Source organism: Phyllostomus hastatus, unplaced genomic scaffold (assembly GCF_019186645.2).
Source record: "Phyllostomus hastatus isolate PE091 unplaced genomic scaffold, TTU_PhHast_1.1 phas_scaffold_317, whole genome shotgun sequence".
Lineage (NCBI taxonomy): Eukaryota > Metazoa > Chordata > Mammalia > Chiroptera > Phyllostomidae > Phyllostomus > Phyllostomus hastatus.
Genome location: NW_025334023.1, coordinates 1461910 through 1479924, shown reverse-complemented (window position 1 = coordinate 1479924; position 18015 = coordinate 1461910). Strand labels below are relative to the sequence as shown.

At 46.9% G+C, this 18015-nt stretch overlaps 1 protein-coding gene across 2 annotated transcripts in view; it reads left to right on the top strand.

Moving 5' to 3' along the window:
• Positions 1-14496, top strand: part of CLPB (caseinolytic mitochondrial matrix peptidase chaperone subunit B) — a 138702-nt gene extending 124206 nt beyond the window's left edge. Inside the window, exons 10-17 of one of the 2 annotated variants that reach the window (XM_045818021.1) lie at positions 1433-1477; positions 1849-2010; positions 7042-7198; positions 7989-8062; positions 8202-8321; positions 8510-8614; positions 9246-9476; positions 11582-14496. In XM_045818021.1, coding sequence (XP_045673977.1) covers positions 1433-1477; positions 1849-2010; positions 7042-7198; positions 7989-8062; positions 8202-8321; positions 8510-8614; positions 9246-9476; positions 11582-11587 — 900 coding nt within the window. In that variant the 3' untranslated portion in view covers positions 11588-14496. Of the gene's footprint in view, positions 1-1432; positions 1478-1848; positions 2011-7041; positions 7199-7988; positions 8063-8201; positions 8322-8509; positions 8615-9245; positions 9562-11581 lie in introns of those variants that run through there. The other variant, XM_045818020.1, reaches the window with a different exon arrangement.
• Positions 14497-18015: the final 3519 nt, after the last annotated feature.

Here is an 18015-nt window from a genome sequence, read left to right as displayed (position 1 = left end):
TACCCACCTCATGGCTTCCAGCCCACTGCTCCCTCTGGGTAGCACTCCCAGCTTCCCCATGTCCATCCTCCCAACCTTCTGAAGCCTGTGTTTCTCTTGGCTAAGCTGCCTGGGTTCCTCTGAAAATGCTTACTTGCTAATGCCACATGTGCTCAGATGGCAGGGCTCTCCCCCACATGACCTCAGCAACTCTCCCAAGCCCTTTCCCACTTCCCGGTTAGGTCCTCTCCTCAGATCTCTGGTGAAAGTAGGAAGGGAAATAAGGGCCTGTGTTACACAGGGAAAACTACAGCTCAAAAAGGGGGAGCAGCACACCCAAGGCCACACAGAGAGTGACAGAACTGAGACTAGGAGCTGAGGCCCCTGTCTGCCAGCCTGGGTTCTGCCACTCTGTACCTCAGGTGCAGAGTGACAGAACAGAGAGAAAAAACTAGAAGTACATCACCGAGTGAATTTCAGACCAGAGGCTGAGCTAGACTAGGCCTCCATTTCAGATATCCCTTCCTCTCAGGATCTTGGCACCACGTTATCCCCAGCTCCACCGAGACACGCAGTCAGTGAGTGTGCTGTCTCGGAAGCGTGTGCCAGTGGGAGAGCAGCCTGAGGAGGGTGCAGGGATCCCTGACCCGGGTGGAAGGACAGGGCGCCTGTGAGTGCCCTAAAGTCTTCACAGAAAGAAGCGAGCCCTTTGCCTGTGTTGACTGACAAATGCCACACTACCCAGTGTTCTCTCTACCTGGGGCTGGTCGTGGTCAGGCCTCACCCCTGGGGACCATTTCCTTGGAAATCACTCCTAGGCCCAGCAGTGGTAAGAGAAAGGCTGCAAACTATGTTATGAATGACTTTTAGATGAAATAAAAATGTTTAGCTGTTCAAAAGGAAAGTAAACTGAAAGGGGCCTGTGCCCACACAAACTTGCAAAGGTGAGGGCACCATGGAGCTGTTTGGGTATTTGTTTGCTCCCTGCACATCATCACGATCCACACTGACTGTGACTGACTTGTCCAGGTCTGCCTACCCCACTCGGTGGGTGCCCCTCAAGGACAGAGACCAAGACTTGTTTGCTGATGTGGCTCCAGCACGGAGCACACACGGGATGCCCTCAGGAAATGTGCAATGGATGGGAGGATGGGCGTTTGGGCCGATGATGTGGTAATCAGACCAAAAGAAGCCTGCCTGAGAAAAGAGACATTCTGGGCCAGATTTAGAAGGGCAGGTACCTAACTTGGGTTCATGAAGGTAGGGAATGGAGTCAGGTAGACAATGAGTGAGCAGAAAAGGAGACAAGGAGCCAGAAATAATGTATCGTAAGAATAGGGTAGAAGATCTTGAGTTGGTGTGGTCCGAAAGCTTAAAGGGTATCTGAGATGCTGTCCTCCTTAACCCTTCCTCTGCCTTCCCACCGATTGGACTCCTGCTTCTTTCCACACAGGGTTTCATCAGGCTGGACATGTCTGAGTTCCAGGAGCGGCATGAGGTGAGTAAACATCCTTGGTGAAGTGTGGTTTGGGGGGCCTGTCAACATGACTACCTGGGCATTTTGATGTGGCTTGTCATTCAGGCCTGACATAATTCCAGCAGCCTTGGGATTTGGCCTTCAGGGGCATGTGTGCGCAGCAGGGTCACTGATCTGCTTGCACAGGAGTTGCTCTGAAGAATAAATATAGAAAAGATCTATCTGCTGTCCCATCATGGCCGGGTTCCTGCCACTCCAGGAGACAGCCAGACACTCCTTGTTGAGACAGGCAGTTTTAACAGTGTATATAAAGCCATCTTCCCATGCGTGCCCCAAATTGGAAACTAAAAGATTGGAAAGGCCATTATAACATGTTTCCTTCCTTCCCCCAGGTGGCCAAGTTCATTGGGTCCCCACCAGGCTACGTCGGCCACGAGGAGGGTGGTCAGCTGACCAAGAAGCTGAAACAGTGTCCCAATGCTGTGGTGCTCTTTGATGAGGTGGACAAGGCCCATCCAGATGTGCTTACCATCATGCTACAGCTGTTTGATGAGGTGAGAGTCAGCTTGGGCTGGAATGGAGGCCAGGACACCTAGGGGTGTGGAGGTCTGTGGACAGTGGGAACCAAGGACCCAGAGGCCTGTCAGGTCATTTCTCAACTTGCTGCTCCCCCATGTGTGTGTTCGGGCACTTAGCAGATGTGGTTTCACACCTCTCTGGACCAGGCCCAGACTGGGCACTAAGGGAAGACCAGCACTGCCTAAGAGTTGAAATTTTCTCACTGCCCAAGCTACCTTCTGGAAAGACTGAGTAGGACACAGGTGCCAGGAGAGAGAGGCCTGAACTTGTAGTTCTAGTTCTGCTTCATCTTTAGGAATGAGGTACCTCATGCGGCAAACAAGAAGGCTGGATCCAAGATAAGCTACAAGAACCTTTCTGGCTCATGGAGCTCTTCTGAGGGGCTCCAGGCTCATCACAAATGAGACAGCCCCTTCCCCCACCCCTCACTCCCCCACACACATACACACAGGCGAAGTAAGTTCTAAATGAGGAAGAGAACCCCTTTTATTCAGTGCATTCTATGTACTAGACTGTGCTAAGGACTTTACAGACACTATCACTAAGCATTACAATAGCTGGGCAAGGGAGGAGCAATCTCATTTTTTACAGATGAAGAAATCAAGGTTCAGAGGTTATAAATGACTTCTCCAAGGCCACAGAGCTACTATATGGAGTGGCCAGGATCAGGCTGCAAATACATCTGACCCCAGAGCCCCAGTTCTCCCCTTTGTATGATCATGGAGGGGTTGACCCCCACCCATCCCAGTGGCTGCAGAACCAGGATGAGGCTTCTCTTCTGCTCCCGTGCAGGACCTATATTAGCCAGCATGTTGTCAGGTAGAGTCTGGCCCACCTTTTCCACTTAGTTCTGCCAGCTCTTGGGAAACAGGAATGAGTTTCACTTCCCATGTCACAGGTGCACTAGATGAGGTGCATGAAGAAACTCCCCCTGGACCAGATAGCAGACCAGGCACCAAACCAAGAAGACGCGCATTCACATGTCCCCACAGCTTCCCACCACCTTCCCCACCTGAACCGGGATTCTTGCCCCTGCCTGAGTTTTGTTGCTGTCTTCCTAGCCCCTCAGCTACTCCCTGTGCCCAGACACTCTGCAGTGGCGTGAAGACCAGTGCTTCAAATGTCGCCTGTTTAGTTACACCTGTTCTCTGAGGCCTCCTGCTTTGTTCCAGGCTCTTGATGGGACTCAGATGTTCAGCTCTGCACCAGACCCAAACCTGCCTGCCCTTCAGGGGCTCCCTGCCTAATGACAGCTGGAAAGGAGACATGATAATAGTTGACAAGTTTGTACTTCATATGCCAGGCACTGTTCTGAAAATGTACACGTATCAGTTCCTTTAGTCCTCCCAACAGCCCTAGGAAGATAGTATTATTACTGCCTCCTTGTAACAAATGGGGAAACTCAAATAAAGCACGATAAGTAGTTCACCTGTGGTCACGCAGCTGGAAAGGGGGAATCCGGGTATGAACCCAGGCAGCCCAGTTCTAGAGCCTACCACTTCAATAATAAATAATAACATGCAGCTAGGGCCCAAAGAAAGAGGTGGGTCTGCAGTGAAGAATTCACTGGAAGGGAAAGTCCAGTAGCCTGTTTGGCCTCCGACATCCAGGGGTACCTGGAGAGGTACCCCTGATGGCCCCCCTGGCCCAGAAGGACGGAAAGCACCTGCTGACTGAAAGACAGGTGGCCCTGCGTGGAAGCCCTATGCACCCCTCCCCTGCTGTTGCCACTTCACAGCTGCCTTTTGGTAGTTGATAGCAACTTCTTTCTGCAGGCCCCACAGCCTACTGCTGTTTCTGATGTCTATGCCCTTGGCTCCATTGACCAAGACTGCCATCCAAGCTTACTTAGCCAGATTTATGCATATGTCCCCCTGAGGACAGGGACCTCGTCCTATTGCAACCATTGCCAGAGCCCACAACATCAGGGGATATGCTCTATTGACCAGCGTAATTCAGTGGTAATTTAGCAAACCTAAGGGTGAGTGTTTGCCAGATGAACCAAGTAGAGAAGGACCAGCAGTAGACACTGAGTATGCAGAAGCACGGGGCGCATGAGGTAGCTGTGCCTTGGAACAGTAGCTGTTCAGTACTGCTCACCTGCAGAGGAAAGTGAGACCAGAATGGTGGGGATGAGGTGGGTAAGATAGACTGGGGCCAGTTAAAATGCCAGGCAAAGGAGTATAGATTTATTTGGTGGATCATAAGGAACCTCTAAAGACTTCAAGCAAGAGAGAAACATGGTCAAGTTTGCACTTTATATAAAATCCTTGTCTGCAACTGTGAGAGGATGGAAGGAAGAAGGGGACATCAAGGAGACTATTGAAGAGTTCAGCCTGGAGATGGGAGGCCTGTCTAAAGCAGGGCAGTGGGGTGGGGAGAATTACCAGGAGGTTAACTGTGCAGGGCTCAGTGATTGGATGGGAAGAGAGAGGGAGGGCCAGGGATGACGAGGGGCAGAATCTCTGGCCTGGGTGACAGGACTGCTGCTGCTACCATCAGTGAGGCCCAGAATGCAGGAGGATGAGCAACAAATTGATGATGAAGGTGAGGAGCTTGAGGAGCTGAGGTTCGGAATTGTTGAAAGGTAATGCCTGAGGGACAGCCAGATGGAGATGTCTGAGCGGTCCTTCATCAGCTGGAGAAGTCTGGATCACAGGAGAGGTGTGGACTGGAATTAGAGTCGGGAATGCTCCAGCACGGAGAGGGTCATGGAAGCCACAGGAAGGGATGGAATCTCAACAAGGGAGAGTACACTGTGCAGAGAAGAGGCGAGGTCTACAACAGCCTGCCGCCCATCAGGAAAGAGTCAGAGAGCGAGTAGGCAGAGCAAGAGACTGATTCAGTGCGAGCAGAGGGGAGACACAACAGAAAGCAGCTCAGCCCACTGTGGTGAGTGCTGCATTAGGAGAAGTAAGCGCTGGGAGTTCTAAAGTCTCCTAATCCATCCTGGGAGCTTGAGGGAAGCCCCGCATTCCCACCCAGTCAGCTCTCCCAAGCCTGGGCCCAGAAAAGCAGTTTTACTGCTCTCACCAAAGCACCAAACAGGACTAATGCCAGTCACATCCCAGATGAGCCCAGAGCCTATGGCACAGAACCAAAGTCCCAGGAAGAGACTGGGCCCCAAGGAGCCCACCTTCTTCCTCCTTCAAGGACAGAAGCAATGGGAAAACAGCCCCTAGAGCCTGGGGTGAGCATTCATGCCCCACCCAGAACATATGCACTCCAGTTATTGCTGCAAGGTAGGACAGTGACAGCTCCCTCTTTGGGACATATCTTTATTGCCAGGGACTCAGAGGACAACAAGACATGAAGTCACCCTTGGGTCAGTCATGCATGCACCTGCTCCCCTCACCCACCTGGGACCCATCCTCAGGCCCAGTTATGAACAGAGCTTTGATCTCTCAGAATGAAATTGCCACTGGTTATTGCTCTGGCCAGTATAGCAGCGTGTGCACTCCATCCTCCTGAATGAACTCTGCAAACACAGTGTCATATGCATGCACTTGGGTACATCACACACTCATGCAGACCTGGTCTATACTAAGGAGTAGATTAAGTTGTGTTGTAACCCGTAAGTGAGAAAGCTAATGGCAAAAGCTCAAGAACATTCATTTGTGCTCTTCCCCTTGCCCCACCCCAAGGCAGGGACGGGAGAGTAACCAGGGACCTGGATCAGGAGGCCCTTTTGGTTAGATCCCCTTGGAAATAACACTTCCTAAGAGGCCTGTGCCAAGGGCCAGTGTAAAGTGAGGCTGAAAAGCACCCAGTACCATACCCAGGATGCAGTAGGAGCTCAAATAATGCACATTCCTTCCCATGCTGCCTGTGAGGGCCAAGGCTGGCCTTTGCATTGGTTTTGGAAGTAAGAGCTAACTGCGACTCGGGCCAACAGGGAAGGGGAAACACTTGAGGACTGGTTACCAGCCGAGGCTGGGGCAGACAGAAGCCAACAGCTGAGGTCAGTGACCTGCCCCCCAGAGTCATGTTACCTGGCCAGGCAGAAGCCATGCTTTGTCTGAAACCCAGAGGACGTCCCAGGCAGGCCTCCCTCTCCCTGCACTTGTCCCAGTTGCTTCTCTCCAGCAAGGATCAAAGGATGCAAACTAAATTTGGCAGGGTTCTGAGAATTTTTTTTCAGGGAAGCAAAGTTTCATGGAGCATTTATACAGCACTGTTGGTATGATCTGGTGCAGAGGGAAGGGCATGGGCTCTGTGATCAGACGGTGTGAGCCTCAGCTCTAGAATTTACTAGCCATGAGACCTTGAATAGCTTAGTTAACCTCTGAGCCTTGGTTTCTCTGTAGGAGTTGTAAGGATTTAGGCATTCAGCAGGCAGCTACTGAGCACTTACTGTGTGCTAGACACTGTTCTAGGACTCGGGGGGAACAAGATCCAGCCTCTGACTTCCTGGGGCTTCTATGGGTAGAGTGCAGAGAACATTAAGCAGGTCCCTGTGATGGAAGTGCTCATCATTTGCACAGCTTGGTTACCTAAGGAGCTTTCTCTGGTATGACCATATCTAGTCCTCACACTGGCCTGGTGAAAGACTCTCCTCTGAACTCCTACAGCAACCTGGGCATCCCCTGTCATAATGCTCAATGCACTGTCTTATTGTTGCTGGTTTCCTGAGGGTCACTCCTCTAGACTGGGAGCATGTTAAAGGCTCTGTGCATCTCCAGTACCCCAATACAGAGCTTGGACTAGAGTGGACTTCCAGGAAAGTGTGTTGGATGGATGTGTGTGAAATCAGGCTCACTTCTGGGTGCCAGGGATGATTGGTGCTATGATTCATGACTCGGCAGATGCAGTCTCACCTGGAGGTGCTCACTCTGTGGAACAGTGGCTGCCCAGAGCAGTGAGCACAGCAACCAAGGTGTGGGAACAGTGCTCAGGGAACCCAGGGAGCAAGCAAGTAGCTGACTCTGTCAGGCATGGGGGAGACCTCCTGGAAGAGGCGCTCAGTCTTACTACTCCCTGACTGTGTAGTCACTCTTCTTTCCCAGGGCCGGCTGACAGATGGAAAAGGGAAAACTATTGACTGCAAGGATGCCATCTTCATTATGACCTCCAACGTGGCCAGCGACGAGATTGCACAGCACGCACTGCAGCTGAGGCAGGAAGCTTTGGAGATGAGCCATAACCGTATTGCCGAGAACCTTGGTACGGCACATGACAGAGCTGTCTAGGCAACTGGGCAAGTGCCCGGGCGACCAGCACATCTCTTGAGGGCAAGGATGGCATTGGTGTCCTGGGCCTTGATGAGGGTCTTAGTAAGAAGTTTTGTCCATAGCTGGCAATGACCAGATACTAAGCATTGTACCAGACAGAGACAGTACCCTCATTTCCTCAATAAAACCCCAAGTCTCAGGTGACAGGAGAGTTCCAGACAGAGGAATGGACAGAGCCACCTCAGGGTGAGGGGCCAGGAAGAGGCCGGGGTCTTAAGGGGTTGAAGAGATCCACACTTCACAGATGGAGATGCTTCGGCATGACACTGGGACAGCAGCCCAGGAACTCTACGGAGCGGGAGCCTTCCCATGCAGGTGGACAGGAGAGTGCTGGAGAGGAAGAGGGCATCAGACGGAAGGCCACGCCTGTCACCCTTCCATTTGGAATTGAATGAACCCTCCAGCCCCCTTCTTCCAACTCAGAACTCAAGTCTTAGTCCTCACTGTCCTCCTCTCCCTCACACAACTTGCACCCTAAGGAAGCCCAGGCTTTGTAGCACACGACAGTTGGAAGAACCTCAGAAAGTACCCAGTCCTGCCCTGTCATTGTTCAGGTAAAAAGACCAGGTTAAGGCCCAGATGGCCTGACGTGTTGACCAGGAGTACACAGATCATCAAGGACAGGACCAGGGCTCTTTTTAGGGATGGGGTCAAGGGGCAGGCGTCTCTCCCAAAGCCCCCTGGGTATGAGAAATAGGCAGTTTATGATTCTTTTTCTACAGAGGATGTCCAGATCAATGACAAGATCACCATATCAAAGAATTTCAAGGAGAAAGTGATTCGCCCTATCCTAAAAGTAAGATTTTTGTCCTTCCTGCTGGGGGGATCCCCTTAAAGCTATGGAAGCCCCCATGCCTTCCCCACTGGGGTCCAATAATTGCCTTTACTCCCATCTGGGTCACTGAGCTCACCCTACCCTTTACCTGGCCCTGCAGGCTCACTTCCGGAGGGATGAATTTTTGGGACGAATCAATGAGATCGTCTACTTTCTCCCCTTCTGCCACTCGGAGCTCATCCAGCTGGTCAACAAGGAACTGAACTTCTGGGCCAAGAGAGTAAGAGTGGGGACTGCCCATGGGTGGGGATGGGATATCTGCTCTGGGAGCACCATCTCCCAAAAGATGGAGCACAGTGTACGGGGCCAGTGCCCTGAGCACACAGTCCCTCACAGGCCCAGGCCTCAGGCATGAGTGATGAGAGCTGGAAAGCACTGGGCCACACACTCCTCTCTGACCTTTCTTAGGCCAAGCAACGGCACAACATCACACTGCTCTGGGACCGCGAGGTGGCAGACGTGCTGGTCGACGGCTACAATGTGCACTATGGTGCCCGCTCCATCAAGCATGAGGTGAGCACAGGAGCCTTGAGGAGTGAGCACCTCCATGCCTCCCTCCTTGTGGCCCCAGACATAGGCCCTGGGCTCCCCGCCTGGAGTTGTTCATGCCCAGTGCAGATGCCCCTATAGAAGCAAAAGCACAGGATGATCGAGTTAAACCCCTGTTCTGGAGGGTAACCAAGTATGAATCCCTACCAGGATGGGGAACTGAGTTGGGAACCTCAGAAACTGCTATTTGGGGGGTATTTTGTTGTTGTTATTTTAATATTTTATTTATTTTTAGAGAGGGGAAAGGAAGGAGAAAGAGAGGGAGAGAAATCTCAATGCGTAGTTGTCTTTCATACACCCCATTCCAGGGACCTGGCCTGCAACCCAGGCATGTGCCCTGACTGGGAATTGAACCTGTGACCCTTTGGTTTGCAGTCTGGTGCTCAATCCACTGAGCCACACCAGTCAGGGCTGACATCATTGAGTTTTTAGCACAGTCCTGCAAGTTGTGTGTTGTTAGCCCTTTGCAAGTGAGAAAACTAAAGCTCTTAGTAAGTACTTGTCTTAGCAGTGAGTCATAGAGCCTGGCCTTCAGGCTCAGGTCACAGGCTGGCCCTGGCCTCAGCAGTGACACTACTTCACCTGTCACCTGCAGGTAGAGCGGCGTGTAGTGAACCAGCTGGCAGCCGCCTACGAACAAGACCTGCTGCCAGGGGGCTGTACTCTGCGTATCACTGTGGAGGACTCAGACAAGCAACTGCTCAAGAGCCCTGACCTGCCCTCATCCCAGACTGAGAAGCGGTCACCCAAGCTGCGGCTGGAGATTATCGATGAGGACAGCAAGACCCACAAACTGGACATCCGGGCACCGCTACACCCTGAGAAGGTGTGCCATTTCCTCTAGCGTCTACCTACCTGCCCAGTGCCCTCAACATCCAATAAAGGCCCCACGGCTGTGGCATGGCAACTGACCTACCTTTACCTCATACCTCTCACTCCTCTCCGCCCAGCCTAAGGCCTCTTACCTTCCCACAGTCTCTGCAAGATCCCTCCTCAGCCCCAGTCCAAAGCAGGAATTTTGCACTTTCCTGCACCCTTTGTTTTGGGGCCAAAACTTGCTAACAAGTGTCCAGGAGGGAAGCTGTGCCTGTACCCCCTTCAAGGCAGAGAGCAGAAGGAGGGCCCCCTCTTCTCCCACCCACCTCTTCTCCCAACCCCCTCAACATGATCCCCGTGCCCCATAGTCTCTGGAACTTCATCGTGTTCCCTGGAAGCACAGAAGTATGGCAGCTAAGAGCAGATCTGGCTGGAAGAAGACGGGCCAGACTGACCTGCCACTCTCTGCTAGCCCTCAGAGAGTGAAGGCAGAGTACAGAGGCTCTGCAGTTTAGGCTGGAGCTACTTCTTTCCCATGCCCTAAAATTCCAAGGGGAAGGGACCCAGAGAACCCTTCCCCCTTCCACTGCCACATCATACTCCTCCTCACCCCACATTCTGGGGTCAGGCCAGACCAGGCTTCTCCAGCCTTGGGACTAGGCCAGTGTAGAGCACCTCTAGGAGGAAGGCTGGCTGGGTCACCACCCTGGCCCACTCTGGGACTGGACAATAGCACCAAATGACCAAGTAAGCTCAGCTCTCTGGGGCCTCCTTCAGGAGACTAATAACATAGACCTGGGAAGCTCTAGGGAAAAGACAGAGATCATGGCGTCTGCCCCAGCCGCTGTCCCATCTAAGTTCACCTGGAATGAACAGCCCCCTGTGCACTGTCCGTGGCAGTTGCTAAGCAGAAGGTCCTCACACCATCCCATGTTTCAGCCTCAGCTCAGCTGGGCACAGAAAGGCCTGGTGTGTCCTTGGGCATCATCTGCAGTAGCCCCCATTCATGATCACCCCATCACCCTCACCCTGTGGGGCCTTTTTGGAATCCTCCTTTGGTGTTAGCTCATCTCGTTCAAGAAGCAAAAAATGGGGGCAGGAATCAAAGTCCCATGGGGAATGGAAGAATGTCAGAACAACATGGCGGGTATAAGGCGGTCATAAGGCAGGACTTGGGCTCTGGCAGTCACCATCTAGCCCCAAAGGAGCTGTGTCTGGTGTTCCCTACCTCAATGACTGCTGTTCTTTTTTTTTTTTCTTTCGTTTTTGTCTTAAAATAATTTTAGACTTACAGAAAGTTGCAAAACTAGTAGAGTTCCCTTATACCCTCACCTAGCTTCTTCTAATAGTAACAGCTTATAAAACCATGGTATAATTATTAAAATCAGGAAATTAACATTGGTACAGTTCTTCTAACTAACCTGTGGACATTCAGATTTGGCCGCCGTTCTGCCACTGATGTTCCGTTTCCAGTTCAGGGCCCAAGTCAGGTTCGTGATCCCGCCTTGCATTTTGTCGTGTGTTTCCTTCATCTCCTTCAGCCTGACAGTCCCTCTGTCCTTCTTTGCCTTTCATGGCTTTGACACTTTTGAAATGTCCAGGCCAGTCATTTTGAGGGATGTCCCTCAGTTTGGGTTAGCCTCTTGTTTTCACATGATTAGGTTGAGAGTCTGCATTTTTGGCAAGACGACCCCAGAAGCAATGCTGTGCCCTTCTCAAGGCCTCCTGGCAGGGGGTCAACGGAACTTTGGTCACACAGCTGGGGTGGTATGTGCCGGGTTTCTCCACTATGAAATTAGTAAGAATCTTGTGAGTAGAGTCTTTGAAGCTGTGCAGATGTCTTATTTCCCCTTAGAATTTTGCCCACTGATTTTAGCATCCATTAAGTGTTCTTGCTTACAGCAAGCATTAATGTTTATTTGCCTAATGATGACTTTCTGTTCCCTTATTCCACCTATATTTATTAATTGGTATTCTACTGTAAGGAAGGGCTGTCTCTTTTCCCCCATATATTTATTCAATAATTTATTTATCTGAGCATAAACTAATGGATATTTGTTTTCTTCTATGGGTTATAATCTAATACTAACACAGTTTTTTTTTTCTCTCTCTCAGGCCTAGATTTGGCCATTGGGAACCCTTTCCAGTCAGCTCCTGTGTTGTTTCAGCATTGCCCCTGTTATTTTTTTAGCACTTCCTTACTTTCTGGCACCACAGGGTGTTCCAAACTCACTCATATTTTTCTTGCCCCAGCCCTGACATTAGCCATTTCACCACGCAGCACCTGGTTTCTGTTACTTGAAAGTGACACTTAGAAACCAAGATCTGGGCACCAGGTGTATTCATTGCTACTGGAGTGTCATTGCGTCTCAGCCCTTTCAGGTCACAAAACAAGAAAATATGTATATGTATGTTAACACATGCGTCACATGTCTGAATTTATTGTTGTGTGTCTCTCTCTGTATATTATTAAAAGCCATACATTCATATTGATACCTACAGTTCCAAATCAATATCCCAGAGTCATGTGACTGCCAATATTATGACTTTACTATTGTTGTTCTGCTTTTCTTCTCCTTTCATTCTGTTTGGCGTTCAAGTTTCCCTTAGTGGCTCTAATTAAGTCAGTGAGTGGCCATCCTCAATGGCAGGGGTTCCCAACCTCCAGGTCACAGACTGGTACCAGTCCGGGCCTGTTAGGAACTGGGCCGCACAGCAGGAGGTGAGCTTGAATGCAGTGTATTTGAATCATCCTGAAACTGTCCCCCGACCCCCAGTCTGTGGAAAAATTATCTTCCATGAAACCAGTCCCCAGTACCAAAAAGGTTGGGGACTGGGGGAACATTACTATTGAATAAATTTCTATTGCCTGGCTATGTCAGTCCCTTGGTTCAATCAACAGTGGCCAGGAGCAGCAGACATATCACTCAAAACCAGATGACTTTTATACAAGAAAACCCAATGGCCCCCTTAATGAAAGGAGAATAGGGGACAGAGTAGACCCTCAGATTCTGAGGAACTTAAGTATCACTTTTCTAAGGGTTCTCTTTTAGACCTCAGTGGTGTTGGAGCCCTATCTTATACTTTCTTAGCAGACAGGCAGTACTCAGCTCAGTTACCTTACTTGTTTTACATCTGTTTTTGTCACTAGAACATGAGTTCCAAAAGGGCAGACACCCAGTTGTTTGTCTCACTGACCCAGTTGTAGAAGCTGGCACAGTGCCAGCACATGATGGCTGCTCCAGGTATTTTGATGAATGACTGGCCCTTGCGGCAAGCACAGGTCTTCACAGTAGGTCCCAGGACAAATCAGTGTTACTTATTCACTGAGCACACATTTAGTTGTCATGTGCTTGTGGCCAGGCATTAGGACCTGCCAGGATGGACCCCTGAGTGGATGGGGCAAAGTAAGACCCGGGTACCTTACTGAGTATCCTGAAAAGCATAAGGCTGGACCAGGAGGTGGAAATGTAACACTAACACCTTTACTGTTCAAAAAGAAAAACTCAAAGCTGTGTAGTGATTGTCTTAGAAATTTAGGGAGAAAAACATTTAAACCAGTATAATACAGGAAATGGACTAATACAGATAAAACCTCAAGTTATGACGTAGGATACTAAAAAAAAGGAGCATAAATAGAAAAATGATTCTTTGAAAACACCAATAAAATAGATAAAACCTTCTTAGACTGAAAGAGGGGAAAAGAGCAAAAAAAAATAAAATAGGACCAGATTACGAAGGAAAACTCAGAAGTTTTAAATGTAAAACCATATATATGGGAGAATTTTAAATAATTCTGGGAGTAATCCATGGCAACAAATGTGAAAACCAGGCAAACAGATAATTTCCTAGCAAACACTGATCCAACATTATTGTTAGAATAGACAAATTAATTACCAAAGAAGAAATTGGAAAAGTGATTAAATATTTATCCTTTTGGAAGATTCTATTTTTTATTTAAACTTTTTTATTCATATATATGGAAAAGTACAAAAATCACAAGTATATAGTTCAACTGATTATCACAAAGTCAACACCAAAAAAAAGATGAGTTGTCATTTTTAATTACTATATAAACTGCATCAGACCATGGGAAAAGATGAAAAAATGCTCAGATTTTTAAAGGCCAGCGTAAGAGATTAATACTAAAACCTGATAAAGTGCCATAAAGAATGCCATAGCCTAATCTCACCTATGACTATAGATGCAAAAATTCCAAATAAAATAATGTTGAGCGCTGCATCATATAACCCAAGCTTTTTTCAGCCTCCGTATCAGGACGTTTATGAATGTGTTTTACTACATCAAGATTTGAAGATTATTTAAAACTTCCAGCTAAGATGGTGGTATAGGCAGAAACACTTGACCTCGCACAACCAAAAGAAGGATAACAACCAAATTAAAAACCAAGAACAACCGGAACTGCCAGAAAATCATTTCTGTGTAAGTCCGACAACCAAGGAGTTAAAGAAACATTCACCCAGACCGGTAGGAGAGGTGGAGACGTGGAGACAGGCAGCCAGGGTGGAGAGGGCACATGGCAACGCAGCAGCTGGCGGACCATAGAGGAGGTCCCACTTTCGAGCACAGATAGCCGGGAGAAACAATGGGGGAGTGAGACAGACCTTGAAACCCAGGTTTCAGCACGGGAAACTAAAGACTCAAAACCCCTGTCTGTAAAAAAAAAAAAAAAACCTGTGGAGGTTGCGGTGGCAGGAGAGACTCCCAGTCTCGCAGGAGAGTTTGCAGTCTGCTTTTTGGGAAGTGAGGGAAGTGATGGAAAGTGGGACAAGAGCACGGCAAGTGGCATTGTTCCCTCTGACCCTTCCACCACAGGCAGCACCACAGCGCAGCAAAGAGGGTTGCCCCGCCCTGGCAAATACCTAAGGCATTGCCCCTTACCACGTAACAGGTGCCCCAAGACAAAGAAATATGGCCCAAATGAAAGAACAGAAACTCCAGAAAAACTCCAGAAAAAGAACTAAGTGACGGGGAGATAGCCAACCTATCAGAGTTGATGCAGAGTTAAACTTAACCAGGATGCTCACAGAATTGAGCTTGGTTACAAAATGAAGGCTACACAAAATGAAATAAAGGAAAACATACAGGGAATCAACAGTGAAGGGAAGGAAACTGGGACTCTAATCAACAATTTGGAACAGAAGGAAGAAATAAACATCGAAACAGAATGAGGACACAAGAATGCAAAAAAAATGAGAGGCTTAGGGACTTATGGGACAACTTTAAACATTACAATATTTGAATTAAAGGGGTGCCAGAAGGAGAAGAGGAAGACCAAGAAATTGAAAACTTATTTGAATAAATAATGGAGGAAAACTTACCCATTCTGGTGAAGGAAACTGACTTCCAGAAAGTCTAGGAAGCCCAGAGAGTCCCAAGGAAGTTGGACCCAAAGAGGAACACACCAAGGCACATCATCATTAAGTTACCCAGGATTAAAGATAAGGAGAAAATCTTAAAAGCAGCAAGAGGGAAGGAGAGAGTTTCCCCCAAAAGAGTTCCCATTAGACTATCAGCTGATTTCTCAAAAGAAACCTTATAGGCAAGAAGGGGCTACAAGGTATTCAAAGTCATGAAAAGCAAGGACCTACATCCAAGATTACTTTATCCAGCAAAGCTATCATTTAGAATGGAAGGGCAGATAAAGTGCTTCCCAGATAAAGTAAAGTTAAAGGAGTTCATCATCACCAAGCCCTTATTATATGAAATGTTAAAGGGACTTATCTAAGAAATAGAAGATCAAAAACTATCTGGTGTGGCTCAGTGGATTGAGTGCCAACCTGCGAACGAAAGGGTTGCTGGTTTGATTCTCAGGGCACGTGCCTGGGTTGCAGGCCAGGTCCCCAGTAGGGGGCACACAAGAGGCAACCACACATTGATGTTTCTCTCCCTCTTTCTCTTTTCCCTTTCCCTCTCTCTAAATATAAATAAATAAAATCTTAAAAAAAAAACTATGAACAGTAAAATGACAACAAACTCAACAATGATCAACAACCAAACCAATAAAACAAAAAGTAAGCAAACAACTAGAACAGGAACAGAATCACAGAAATGGAAATCACATGGTGGGTTATCATGGGAAGGGGGAAGGAGAGGAGGGGAAAGGTACAGGGAATAAGAAGCATAATTGGTAGGCACAAAATATACGGGAGGTTAAGAATAGTATAGGAAATGGAGAAGTCAAGGAACTTATATGTACAATCCAGGAACATGAACTAAGGAGGAGGGTGGGAAGCAGGGAGGAGGGGGATAAAGGGGAGAAAAAAAATGGGACAACTGTAATAGCATAATCAATAAAATAAACTTTAAAAAGAATTTAAAGATTATTTAAATGTCTATAGACATTTAGTGTTAATTTTCTTATTTTTTAATGTTTAAACATAGTTGTTTCCATTTTCCCACCACCCCTTTCCCCCCACCCCCACCTCCCACTCTCAATCCTACCCCACTTTGGCTCTGTTCATGGGTCCTTTATACATGTTCTTTGACAACCCTTTCCCTTCTCTCTCCTGTTATTTCCCTTCCCTTTTCTCTCTTGTTACAGTCAGTTTGTTCTTAATTTCTGTGTCTCTGGTTATCTTTTGCTTGCTTGTTTGTTGATTAGATTCCACTTATAGGTGAGATCATGTGGTATTTGTGTTTCACCACCTGGCTTCCTTCACTTGGCATAATTCTCCCCAGTTGCATCCATGCTGTCATAAAAGGTAGAAGCTCCTTTCTGCTGCATAGTCTTCTATTGTGTAAATGTTCCACAGTTTTTTGATCCACTCATTTACTGATGGGCATTTATGTTGCTTCCAGCACTTGGTTATTGTAAATTGTGCTGCTGTAAACATTGAGGTGCATAGGTTCTTTGGAATTAGTGTTTCAGGATTCTTAGGATATAATTTCAGCAGTTGAATTGCTGGATCAAAAGGCAGTTCCATTTTTAGTTTTTTGAGGAAATTCCATACAGATTTTCATGGTGGCTGTACCAGTCTGCATTTCCATCAACAGTGTACTAGGGTTCCCTTTTCCCCACAACCTCTCCAGCATTTATTGTTTGTTGATCTGGTTATGATGGCCATTCTGACTAGTGTGAAGTGGTATCTCACTGTGGTTTTAATTTGCATCTCCCTGGTGGCTAGTGATGCTGAGCATCTTTTCATATGTCTCTGAGCCATCTGTATGTCCTCCTTGGAGAAGCTTTTGTTCAGGTCCTTTGCCCCTTTTTTATTGGATAGTTTGTCTTCCTGGAGTGGAGTCATGTGAGTTCTTTATATATTTTAGAGATCAAACCCTTGTCCAGGATATCATTGGCAAATATATTTTCCCACACAGTTGGTTCCCTTAATATTCTTATTTTGATAATATTTCTTATATGATTATGTAAGAGAATGTCATTGTTTTTAGAAAATATGCACTGACATTTAGAGGTTAAAGATAAGGACAGTTTGCAGATATTTCAGGAAACTACACACACATACATATGTACACACACAGAACAGTAAATAAACATAGAGCACCACATTTGGGAACTGAGTAAAGGCTATACAGGAATCTTTGTATTGTTTTTGCAACTTTTCTGTAAGTAAAATTATTTCAAAATAAAGATTGTTTTTAATGAAAGGAGATAAAACATTTTATCAGTGTATGCTGAAAAAGTATTTGCTAAAGTCTTACAGCTTTAAGTATAATTTGATAAAATTAAAGCTGTCAGTAAAAGGAAGAAAAACTGCATGAAAACCCATTGTAAACATCATTTTTAATTATAAATGCTAAAGCTCTTTCTGTTAAAGTCTGAAGATTCAACATTGCTTTGAAAATTCAGGTGAAAGCAATTAGGCAAGAGACTAATTGACATAAATATTGGAGAATAATAAATTCTTGTTTTGCTGATATAAGACTGTATTTGGGAAATCCAAAAGGCTACAGTAAAACCTATTAGCATTAATAAGGAAATTTGGTAAGTATTTAAATAAATGTACAAAAATCAATAGCATTTTTCTGTTTTAGCAATAAACCAGAAACAATAAAAAAGGGAAAACATTCCATTCATAATTGCAGCAAACAGGTGTGTATGTTTGTTCATATGTACATAAAATACCTCTGGAAGAGGGGGGAGTTGGTAGAGAGTAGGAATAGCAATGGACAAGAAAATTAACTAAATTCATTTTTACACTTTTATATTAAATTTTCAATCAGTGTATTACCTATTCAAAATTGCATAGTACTTAATAAATTTAACAAAAAAATCAGATTGAAGAGCATAAGACAAGATCTTGCAAATTAAAAGGCATACCAAGTTTTTGGAAAAGATGACAATATTATCATTACCATATCCTTAAATTAATATATAACCCAATGCAAACCCAACTAGACTCAACAGCATTTTTTTATTTCATGTATTTATTATTAGAGAAAGGGATAGGGAAGGAGAAAGAGAGGGAGAGAAACATCAGTGTGTGTTTGCCTCTCATGCACCCCTTACTGGGGACCTGGCCTGCAACCCAGGCATGTGCTCTGACTGGGAATCAAACCAGTGACAC